The sequence below is a fragment of the Bubalus kerabau genome, chromosome 2, assembly GCF_029407905.1.
Source record: "Bubalus kerabau isolate K-KA32 ecotype Philippines breed swamp buffalo chromosome 2, PCC_UOA_SB_1v2, whole genome shotgun sequence".
Taxonomy (NCBI): Eukaryota; Metazoa; Chordata; class Mammalia; order Artiodactyla; family Bovidae; genus Bubalus; species Bubalus kerabau.
This window is the reverse complement of record NC_073625.1, coordinates 7984801-7996885: the sequence shown is the minus strand read 5'-3', so window position 1 is coordinate 7996885 and position 12085 is coordinate 7984801. Positions and strand designations below refer to the sequence as shown.

At 40.4% G+C, this 12085-nt stretch overlaps 1 protein-coding gene across 4 annotated transcripts in view; it reads left to right on the top strand.

Moving 5' to 3' along the window:
* The window catches only part of HOOK3 (hook microtubule tethering protein 3), an 87856-nt gene that overhangs the window by 43419 nt on the left and 32352 nt on the right, over nt 1–12085 (top strand). For all 4 annotated transcript variants that reach the window (XM_055566977.1, XM_055566979.1, XM_055566980.1 and 1 more), the window contains exons 9-13: nt 395–558; nt 3685–3825; nt 5245–5446; nt 8750–8860; nt 9761–9848. In XM_055566977.1, the coding sequence (XP_055422952.1) occupies nt 395–558; nt 3685–3825; nt 5245–5446; nt 8750–8860; nt 9761–9848 (706 nt within the window). The remainder of the gene's footprint in view (nt 1–394; nt 559–3684; nt 3826–5244; nt 5447–8749; nt 8861–9760; nt 9849–12085) is intronic.

Below are 12085 nucleotides of genomic sequence, written 5' to 3'. Positions count from 1 at the left end.
TTAAAAATGAATTATTGCTTACTTTTACCTACTGGTCTGTCTATACAATATTCCTGAATAATATAAATGTTTTAAGTGGAGATTACTTGTACTTCTTTAAAAACAGGCTTTAATTCATAATGGCTTCCCTGGCGGCTCAGATGGTAAAGAATCTGCCTGCAGTGTAGGTTGGGAAGATCCCCTGGAGTAGGGAATGGCCACCCCCTCCAGTATTCTTGCCTAGAGAATTCCATGAGCAGAGGATCCTGGTAGGCTACAGTCTGCGGAGTCACAAAGAGTTGGACACAACCGAGCAACTAACACACACACAATTCGTAATGGTAATTTACAAGTGATTAATGCAGATTCCAGCGTAATTGGAGAAAACAACCCCTGTCTTTCTACATTCTAACAGGTCGCAGCACTGCAGGAGGAGAAAAGCAGTCTGCTGGTTGAGAATCAGGTATTAATGGAAAGACTTAATCAGTCAGATTCTATAGAAGATCCTAACAGTCCAGCAGGAAGGAGGCATCTGCAGCTCCAGACTCAGTTAGAGCAGCTCCAGGAAGAAACATTCAGGTAAAGGACCCCTCACTCAGCTCTGATCCTTTAAAATCTGGTAATGTCTTTTGCAGTTAAGAATATAGTGTTAGGGCTTCCGGGTAACTGCAGACCAAGGTGGCTCTGTGATTAGCCACTTCCCAAAAGTCTTCCCACACACCGTGAAATGAGCACACATCTAGGAAAGTTCTCGCCCTCAACCTGACTTGCAGACAGAACGCCCCAGTTGAACCGTGACTGTGGATGAAGGGAAGGAGCAGATCCCACCCCCACCCTACCAGGTGCTTGGAGACAACTAAAGTCAGACTGAGAAAAACATCAGGAAGAACTAGCAAAGGGGCCTGAGGGTGAGTAGGAATGGTCACTGGAAAGATTAAGTTCACTCAAAATTGGAAATCAAATTTAAAACAAAAAAAGGAAATTAGATCACAAACTGCAGGGATAGGATTTCAAATTAAGTGTATCTTCTTAAAGGGCCAGATGCTCCCCCCCCAAAAAATTTTTTTTAACCAGGCATGGAATTTAAAGATTGTGCCTTCCAGCGCACAGTTTAAGGGCATAAGAGAAAGGCCAGGGGTGAAGTTTATAGAGACAGATGTAGTTAAAGGGCAAGCCGATGTAAGGGAGTCGTCCTCTAACACATCTTCTCGAGGAGGAAAGGGCCACAAAGGAAAAGGGCTCACTAGCAGTCGGGTGGTAAAAAGGAAAATCTGGTGTCCTGTAAGACAGAACAGAGCCGCAAAGTCTAAGGACCTGGCAGGATGATAAAAATACTATGGTACGATTTTCTAGAAAATGTATCATGACCCATTTATTACCTAGCCATAGATTTTCAGTGTTAAAAGTGTGGGTGAAATTAAGTATCATTACTTATCCACTAACTTGATATGGTTATATATCTACCAGTCTTTATTTTTCTCCAGTGAAATGTGAGTGTTTTGTTTTGTTTTGTTTGCCTTGACCGGGAAAAAGTGCACTTTCTTAGTCTTCCCGGAAACCTAAGGCAAATAGTCCATTGCTTATGGTCTGCAACCGCAGTTTAGATTGTGATCTGAGGACCCTTGCGGAGAGTCTTCAGGCCCTCTCTCTTCCAGCTGCATATCTGTGTTAGACTGGATTTCCTTCATGAACCTCAGCCAGAAAACCCTCACATCAGACGCATGTAGAAACAGGAGAACCCAGCTGTCTTTGAGTAAACCAGTGATTTGAATCACAGACTGTAAAAAACATTGCCACTCTTCTCACCATTTTTAGAAAGTAGTTGTGTTTCATAAACAATATATTGTATTAACATAATGGGTTTATTACTATTATTTTCAAATGGCTAACATCTCATTTATCAGTATTCTTTAAACAATTCTAAAAAGAAGAGTAGCAAACTCAATCCAGTGCTATAGTAAAAATAAGCTTTATCCCAGAAATATTATTAAATCTGTTATAGTAACCATTAAATCTATTACAGTAGATAAATGTATTATGCCTCCTCCAATCCGTAAGTTAAAGGAGAAGGAAGAATAAACAATAAGCTTGGTACATGAAATTATCAGTAAAGTTAAGAATATAAGATGAAGATGAGTATTAATCTATTAATATTATTTGACTTTTTTCTTGACACTCTAAAAATCCTGGCTTTGCTCCTTGCTAGCTGTATAACCTTTGGCATACCCCCATTTCTCTAAGATGGTCTAATAGTTTTGTTTACCCTCTAGAATTATTGTGAGCATTAAATGAATTAATATATGTAAAGTACTTTAAGAATATTGCCTGGCACATAGAAGCTATATAAGATTTAGCTGTTGTTACTTTTCTAGAAAATGAAATAAAAAGAAATGAGATTAAAATACTGGAAAGACAAAAAATAAATGATCATTATTTATAGATAATGTGTGTCCACCCAGAAAATAGAAGAGAACCAACTGAGAAGTCCTTAGAACCAATAAACATTTAAGAGAGAGAGGGTTATGTGACACCTTTGCTTACGTTCCAGGTCTTTCTAGCAGTAACTAGTATCACCGGGAAAATTCTGCTCATAAGTATATAGATGAAGAAGAAGAAAAAATTGTAATGCTTACCCTAATGGAAACAGCTTGGTACCCGTGCAACAAAATACAAGACACCAGTGACACAAAGGATCCATAAACCAGTCCAAGTATATATAAAAATTTATAATATGATAAAAGTGGCATTTTCTAATCCAATAGGGAAAGGTTATTTGTTAAATAGTTTGGGAATGATTGGTAGGTGTTTTGACAGGAAAAGTTAGATTCCTGCTCTGTATCATATACCCAAATGGTTTCCAGAGAAATTGAAAACTTTAATGTTAAAAAAATGAAACCCTATAAATACTAACAGAAAATAACGAATTAGAAGAAAAAAATTCTAATTGTGCATTAGAAGCAAAAACTATGAAGCGTGAGATTCATTAGTTGAATTGGATAAAAACTAGGAGTCTTTATGCATTAAATACATAAACAAAATTAAAATAACGAGTGATAAATATTTGTGACATGAGAGAGAATCCTGTAAATCCAAAGGAAATGTGTATGTGTTAAGCAAAACAGATTCACACATGGAATTCCCCAGCAGCCCAGTGGTTAGGACTTTGCGCTGTTACTGCAGAGGGGCTGAGTTCAGTCCCACAAGCCATGAGGTACGGCCAGAAAAGCAGCAACAGATTAAAATAAATTAGGAACCATATTACCCATATTTGAGAGATGAAAAGATCTATGAAAAGAAGTCAGGCTGGAAGTTACACTCCATAAATGTTAACAGTAGGTACCTGTCTAGAGTAATGCATGATTTTTATCTTCTTTGTTTTTCTGCATTTTTTAAAATTTCTAAAGGGAGTATGTTCATTTCCTAATTAAAAAGAAAACTTAATAGCTGATACATTTTGGAAAGTACCACTTGGTGTCTGACTTTCTGAGTAGAGGAATGGCGGTTGGTTGGTGTCTTTCTTCAAGTCTTGGAGCGGCAGAATCTGTTTCCAGGATAGTTAAAACTTGGAAATGCAGCATACAGTCACACAAGTTGGGAGACAAGTTCAAGAAGAACGTATTGTCGTTGTTTTTAACTTACTTTTGCTGTTCTAAGAAGAATTATTAGACAGTAGAGCTTTCTGGGTCTGTTTCGTTTCGATGACAGGCTTGAAGCAGCCAAAGATGACTATCGAATACGCTGTGAAGAGCTGGAGAAGGAGATCTCTGAACTTCGGCAGCAGAACGATGAGCTGACCACTCTGGCAGACGATGCTCAGTCTCTGAAGGATGAAATAGATGTTCTTAGGTAACCCAGCCCCCCATCCCTGTGGGATCTCAGACCCGCCAGGCCCCTGGGGTTCACCTCCATGGAACCATTTCTCATCTGTAAAGTGGGACTAGTACACACACCCACTCAGGCTGACACGTGGAACTGAGTGAGCCTATGTTTGTAGGCACTTGGAACAGTATCTGGCAGATAAGTGCTGCATATAAATGTTGGTTAAGTAGGAGTTAATCTCTGACCAGCACTTCATGCTTGTGTAGCTGTGAGCTTTCTCTCTGCTGCTCCTGGGTTGTCATTCTGCGTCGTCTGGCTGATCAGTCGTCCGCTTGCTCAGATCCTGTCTCCCCCACGAGGCTCATTTCCTTGCTGGACTCAGCTGTGCTCTCACCAGGCCCCTCACTCCTGCCGCTTCGATTCTCCACCATTCTGCCTGTATAACCTGTCCTCTGTCGGGTCATTCCAACTGTCTGTATCTTACCCTTTGGCTTTTTAAATGCTGAGAACGAATAGAGAAAATCACATAGTAATGTCATTTTTGTCCTCCTACAGACTAATGATCCTCGCCCTCCTCTGGGCTCCCCCCATTTGCCCCCCGTTCTGCTGCCCATCCGTGGACGGCTCTGTCCCCACCTAGCTTGTCGCTGCTCTGAGTTTTCCTGACTCTTCTCACCTGTCTGTCCCCCGCCCCCACCCCTCCTGAGCTGCACTCTCGGTGGGTGACGTTGCCCCCTGCACCGAGGGACAGGGTCATGACCCGTGGACCCGCTACGTGCTGTCTCCTGCATCCCCACCGTCTTTGGCCTCTGCTGCCTGCGTGCAGACTGGTGCCCATCGCCCCGTCCACTGCTGACTCCTGGTGCTCTGGTCTGAACCCCTCTTGGCTCTGCAGGGACCAGTGCCACATCAGTTATCACTTCTCTTCCCATTTGAATCTCTGCCCCCCCACCAAGCATCTATTTGTATGTTTCGGTTCCTCTCTTCTTAGAAACAGTGAGAGAAGTATTACTCTCTGCTTCTCTCCAGAACAGATTTAGATTACACAGGGTCAGATTTACATTCTCTCCTTAACCCACTCGAGTTCGCCACCGCCCGCCCCCACTGCTCCTCTGAAACAGCTGTTCCTCTGGTCACTAATAACATCCAGTTGCCAAATTATTTGGACACTGTACAGTTTATTTTGCTTTTGTGCTGCATGGAACTCTGACTACCTGCTCCTGCGTGCATTCCTTAAATTTTATGTAATGTTCTTTGTTACAAATTTTCCTGTCACTTTGGTCATACTTTTGAACCTGCCCAAAAAACTAAGCTGGACTCGACCTTTGGTCTCGTCATTTCATTAGAACGTGTTACTTCCTGGCGATCTTCCTGGTTTAGCCCTGTCTACAGCAGCTTAACAACTGTGGGTGTGTTTGTGATTCCTGGTTTCCCATCTCGTTCTAGACATTCTTCTGATAAAGTTTCTAAACTAGAAGGCCAAGTAGAATCATATAAGAAGAAGCTAGAAGATCTAGGTGATTTGAGGCGGCAAGTTAAGCTCTTAGAAGAAAAGAATACCATGTATATGCAGAACACAGTCAGTCTAGAGGAGGAGCTGCGAAAAGCCAACGCAGCTCGAAGTCAACTTGAGACGTATAAGAGACAGGTAAGAAGGTTGGCGTGGTTTCTTGACGTTGTTTGCAGCTGAATTCCCCAGAGTCACACTGGCTCATCAGAGTCCACTGACTTGTTTCCACGGTGTTTGGTTTTTCACCTCTGAAACTTGGTTCTTATCCAGAGGTTATCGATTGGTCCCTACAGCAGATACTTCTGTTACGTCTTAATGTATTGCACTGAGTCTTGGCTGCTGTGCTCAGACTGCCTCTGGTTGCAGCAGTCGGGGACTCCTCTTTATTGAGGTGCTCGGGTTTATCCTTACAGCGGCCTCTCTTGCTGCAGAGCCTGGGCTCTAGGAGCACAGGTTTCAGTAACTGTGGCACCTGGGCTCTGGTTTGTGGCACACGGGCTTAGTTGCCCTGCAGCATATGGGATCTTCCCAGACCAAGAATTGAACCCACGTGCCCTGCACTGGCAGGCAGATTCTTAAACATTGGACCACCAGGGAAGTCCTATATGCTGATTTTACAATCTTGTCAAATTCCCATATTACTACTTTTTTGGGGGGGGACCATTTTTGAGGTCTTTATTAAATTTGTTTTTATATTGCTTCTATTTTATGCTTTGATTTTTTGGCCATAAGGCATGTGGGATCTTAGCCCCCTGACCAGGGATGGAACCTGAATCCCCTGCGCTGGAAGGCAGGGTCTTAATCCCTGGACCAGCATGGAAGTCCCCCATATTACTTCTAATGATGTCTGTTAGTTTTCTTGTCAGAAGTCATATTTTACACAAAAATCTTTTTATTTGTTTCTTTTTACAGCATATCCTTTTTTTCCTTCTTAGTCAGCATGCCTGACCTTTACTATAGTCTTGAACAGAAGCAATAATAATAGACAACCATTTCTTGTTGTTGATTTTTTTATGCAGTACTTTAAATGTTTTACCAGTATATTATAAGGATTGCTTTAGGTTTCAGTAGCCACCTTTTCTTAAGAGTAACAAAATTTCGCTGTATTCCTAATTTCATGAGTGTTTTTCATAAGCGGATGTTGAATTTAATCAGCTACGCCTTTGAGAGATGCCTGAGCTGCTTCTCCTTTCTGTTAATCTGATGAACTGTATCCATAGATCCCTGTGCTTAACCATCCTTGCGTTTCTGAGATAAGCTCAGTTCAGTCATAGCAGGTTTATTTGTTGTTTCACATTGTTAGATTCACTTGGTTTATTTTACTTGGAATATTTTACCTCTACAGTTTGTTTACTCAAAGTTTTCTATCTCGTGCTTTCCTTGTCTTCTGATTTTGGCATCAAAATTATATTCACTTAATGTAATAGAGACGTTTTAGTAGAACAACCCTGTACAGCATGTATGGCTGGTGGGGTTTTTTGGTGAATACATTTTTCCACATTTCATTATGAAAATTTTCAACATACAACTAAGTTGAAAGAATTACTGAAAGTTAAATGTAGTCCAAAGAAGCTATAAATGTGATTAAAGGGTATTAAATTAAAATAAGAAATGATTTTATCAGAGTTCCAGAGAGAAGAACAGAATTATAGAGGGACATTATTTGAAGGAAAGAATGGCTGAGCGTTTTTCAGAATTAATGAAAGACATCAGATTTAGTATTAACCATGAATTACAAACAGAATAAATGAAAAAGAATTCTGTACCTATAATTATGATGGTGAAATTGTGCTATAGAATATAGAAATATTATACTCATTCTCTCTGTTTCTGATCTTGTTGTTCAGTCACTAAGTTGTCTCCAATTCTGTGACCCCATGAACTAGTTTCTGATCTGGAGCGTAATGTTATTTTATTTTTCGTTGTAATACTTCTCTTTCTGCAACTTCTCTTTTGGTGGCTATTCACATCTACGTGATCATATTTAGTGGTATTTTATTCCTTTTACAATTTAGGTTTCTTTCTTTCTTTTCTTTAAGTATAACTCCAATTTAACTTGCTTGGAGGGCTTATTCTTCTATTTTGCTTTTGTTCGTACTGTTAATGTTTTTCTGCTGACTGTTGTTCTTAGTGGTTTATTTCTTTAACACTTTTGTGATTTGGGGTTTTGCTCTCATCTTTAGCTTTGAGAGTACTGGGGACCTGGTTGAGACTGTGTTCTTCCAGGCAATATGTGTGTTTCGTATGCCAGATTTACCACTGCGTTACCAACCAGGGTGTCTTAAATTAATTGGTTTAGGGTTTGCCAGACAAGACATATGGCAAAAATTCTAACACAAATCCATGTATCCACAGGCTATGGTTATACATTTTCAAGTTACACTTTATAAAACCCAGAGCGCTCACTTTAAGGCAGGCAAGTTTCGTTACTGACTTTGCCAGCTGATGGATTTTTTCCCTAACCTACCTATTTACTGACTCACTACCTTTCAGAATCCAAGATGGTTTAACAGCCACTGCCTGTCTCCCAATATGTTAAAGGCCTGGGCCCCTGGTACTTCTGGTGCCATCTCACAGTGCCCGTAGCTTCCTCACAAACCTCCACTCCAGTTTTAGCCCCTGATGACCTCCCAGGCTATGGTTTTTCCTGTGGTCATGTATGGATGTGAGAGTTGGACTATGAAGAAGGCTGAGCGCTGAAGAATTGATGCTTTTGAGCTGTGGTGTTGGAGAAGACTCTTGAGAGTCCCTTGGACTGCAAGGAGATCCAACCAGTCCATTCTGAAGGAGATCAGCCCTGGGATTTCTTTGGAAGGAATGATGCTAAAGCTGAAACTCCAGTACTTTGGCCACCTCATGCGAAGAGTTGACTCATTGGAAAAGACTCTGATGCTGGGAGGGACTGGGGACAGTAGGAGAAGGGGATAACAGAGGATGAGATGGCTGAATGGCATGACTGACTCGATGGACATGAGTCTGGGTGCACTCCGGGAGTTGGTGATGGGCAGGGAGGCCTGGCGTGCTGCGATTCATGGGGTCGCAAAGAGTCGGACACGACTGAACGACTGAACTGAACTGAACTGACCTCCCAGGCTTTCTTACAAGCTTATCAATGCCATCAGACATTTTTCCCCCTTAGCATTTCTTTTGCTTCATGCTGAAAGGACTTCCAGACTGCCCAGTTACCTGTGTTACAGGAAACGAAAGTCCTATAGGTTTTTCTAGGTTTGAGCATTTGTTCTTCCAGATGATTTGGTTTTAGAACCCACAGTATCCAGGCAGATTTCTGTACCTGGGTTCTCTCCACTGAGTCAGGCTTCTGTAACTTATCTATTTTTTTTGAGTGTCTGTGGGGAAGATAATCTTCATAGATCCATAGAAGAAATTTGATAGTTTCTAATGTGTCAAATTATAAAAATTAATGATACCTTTCTATGCCAGGTAGTAGAACTACAAAATAGATTATCTGAAGAATCGAAGAAAGCCGATAAATTAGATTTTGAATATAAGCGGCTAAAAGAAAAAGTTGACAGTCTTCAAAAAGAAAAGGATGTGAGTATGTATATTGGCATTTTGGTTTTGATCAGTGTCAAAATTAAGAAAATGATATTTAATTCTTATTTTGGGGACGTTAATTTCTTGTTCTGTTTATAAATTTAAAGTTTAGAGATCCTATTGATTTTTCAAATTAATTATTTTTAATTGGCAGATAATTGCTTTACAGTATTGTATTGGTTTCTGCCATCTGTCAACATGAATCAGCCATAGGTACATGCATGTCCCCTCCCTCTTGAACCACACTCCCACCTCCTACCCTTCTGAGTTGTCAGAGAGCATCGGATTTGAGCTCCCTGCACCTGTTGATTTTTAAATTAAAGAAGATTCATATTTGTGTTTCAGAAATAGATCTAAAATAAAAGATTGAGAGACTATTCATTCTAATTTATTTTCTGTATATTTAACTTTTGTACCACTGATGCTTCTTTTCCATCATCTTACTTGTGATTTGCTATAAATTTATGTAGCTTTTGTTTTCTATATGTTTACTACGGAGGACACAATTCTTTTTGTTGTTGTTCAGCATATTTTGAAGCTTCTAAAAATATTTTTACTTTGTCATAATTCATGAACTGTCTTTGTTGTGTGATTTTTATGTTTCATGAAAAGAATTTTGTTTACATAATAAGATACTCATTGTTAAGAATGGAGTAGATAGTTTTGTTTCTTACAGTTAACTAGATAAAATACTGCCTTGCCCATAGAATATATTCAGTATGGTTAAACTGGGAAAAATCTAATCTTTTCCTTCTGTGATTGTTCTGTAAAAGATTAAAAACTATAACATATTCATGTTCCACACTGTTTATCATTCTGTCAGGTAAGGCAGAGACCACTAATGAGTAAATTCATGAAGGTTGAAGCTGACTTCCCTTGTTCTTAATGTCCCTCCAGAGGTTGAGATCGGAAAGGGATTCTCTGAAGGAAACCATTGAAGAGCTTCGCTGTGTTCAGGCTCAGGAAGGACAGCTCACAACTCAAGGTAACAGTGTTTCAGAAGCCCAAGCAAGACTATTTGTTTCGGTAGCATCAGGAAAAATGTTAGGGTTCATTACAAGATGATTGCACCCAAAAAACAAGAACTTGAAGCTGGAGAAGAGGCCATGAGATTGATACAGATTTTGAACTGTTACCCAGATTTTGTGGAAAATAGACGATAGTTATGAGACCAAATTTATTTACCTACTTTTTAATTTTATATTCAAATGTTTATATATTTTATATATATATATATATGCCAGTTAGTCAGGTCCGACTCTTTGCAGCCCTGTGGACTGTAGCCCACCAGGCTCCTCTGTCCGTGAAATTTTCCAGGCGAGAATATTGGAGTAGGTTGCCATATTCCCAACACAGGGATTGAACCCTCATCTCTTGTGTCTCCTACATTGGCAAGCAGTTTCTTTACCGCTAGTGCCACCTGGGAATGCATTCAAATGTTTGGGTTTTATTAAATCAAAAGCATAAATCATTTGTTAAATCATTTGTGTTAATAATAAACCTGAAAAATTTCTAGTGACCTCTTTAAAAGTATATCAGACTTTCTAAATCAATGATCTTTCTTTCAGCTGAGAAGTGGGGTGGGTAGCAGTTCACTAACACCCACTACTTGGGAACTTAACATCCAAAGTAGAAACCTTTTCCTCCTCACAGGAAAGGAGCAGCACTTAGCTGAGAATTTACCTTCCACCTCTTGGGGAGCACGTGAGCCTGGCTGGGTGCTCGTACACTTCACCATCTGCTCACTCCCACTCATATTTTCAGCCCCTGGCTTTCCTTTTGCCTGAGACTAGACTCTCTCTTTTCCTCTGACTGCAATCTCCTTTTCCCTGCGCCCTCTTTCTGCCAAACCTGCTCATTTGCTCCATCCTCCTTCAGCCCCCTCTGTGGTCTCTAATGACCATACTGATGCCTCCTTTCCCAGCTCACCCAGCCTGCATACCTGCATTTCAGCTGTGTTCTCGTCACCACTGTCTTTCCTTATCCTCTTCACCTGTTTCTGAACCAGCTTATCAAACCCTAGCTCAGTTTTTTTTTTATATAATTTTGTTTCTCTGTTTATTTTCTTGCTGTGCTGGGTCTCTGTTGCTGCATGTGGGCTTTTATCTAGCTGTGTGAGCAGGGACTGCTCTTCGTTAGAGTGCTCGAGCTGCTCATTGCCGTGGCTTCTCTTGGTGGAGAGCACGGGCTCTCTGCATGTGGGCTTCGGTAGCGGTGGCTCACGCACTTAGCTGCTCCGCTGCATGTGCAGTCTTCCTGGACCAGGGCTCGAACCTGTGTGCCCTGCATTGGCAGGTGGATTCTTCACCACTGGACCACCAGGGAAGTCCTGTGGTTTACTTTATACACAGTAGCTTGCATCTGCCAATCCTCAACTCCTGATTTATGCCCCCACCCACCCACTTTCCCCTTTTGTAACCATAAGTTTGTTTTCTATGTCAATGAGTCTGTCTCCATTTTGTAAATAAGCAATGGTAAACACTCTTAGCAATCTAGGAATAGAAGGAAACTTCTGCAACCTGGTAGAGGTCATCTGTGAACATCCTATAACTGACCTCATACTTAGTGATGAAAGACTAAATGCTTTTCCCCTAAGACCAGGAACAAAGCAAGGCTGTTCAGTCTAGCCACCAGTATTCAGCATGGAGTTTCTCACCAGTGCAGTCATGGAAGAAAAAGAAATGAAGGGCATTCAGATTGGAAAGGAGATCTGACAGCTGAGTTCAGCAAGTTTCAATGTCCAAGATCAGTGTATAAATACATTTCTGTGTACTATTAGTAAATAATCAGAAAATGAAATTACAGTAGTTATCTTAAGGAATAAACTGCAAATAAGTTTAGCAAAGAAATGCAAGACTTCCACACTGAAAACTATGAATCATTACTAAGATAAATTAAAAATATAAATAAATGTAAAGGTATTCCACATTCAGTTGTGGAGAGAGACTGCGGTTCTCTTCATATTGGTCTAAAGATTCAATGCAATCCCAATCAGATTCTCAGCAGACTTTTTTGTAGAAATTGACAAGCTGATTTTACTGATACAATTTATATGAAAAAACAAAGTGTCCACTATAATCAAAAAAAAAAAAAAAACTTAAAAAATAAAAAGCTAGAGAGCATACACATCCTGATTTCAAGAGTTACTTTAGGGAAGCCTTCACCTTCCAACACAGGCCATGCAGATTGAATCCCTTTCGGGGAGCTCAGATCCCTCATGCC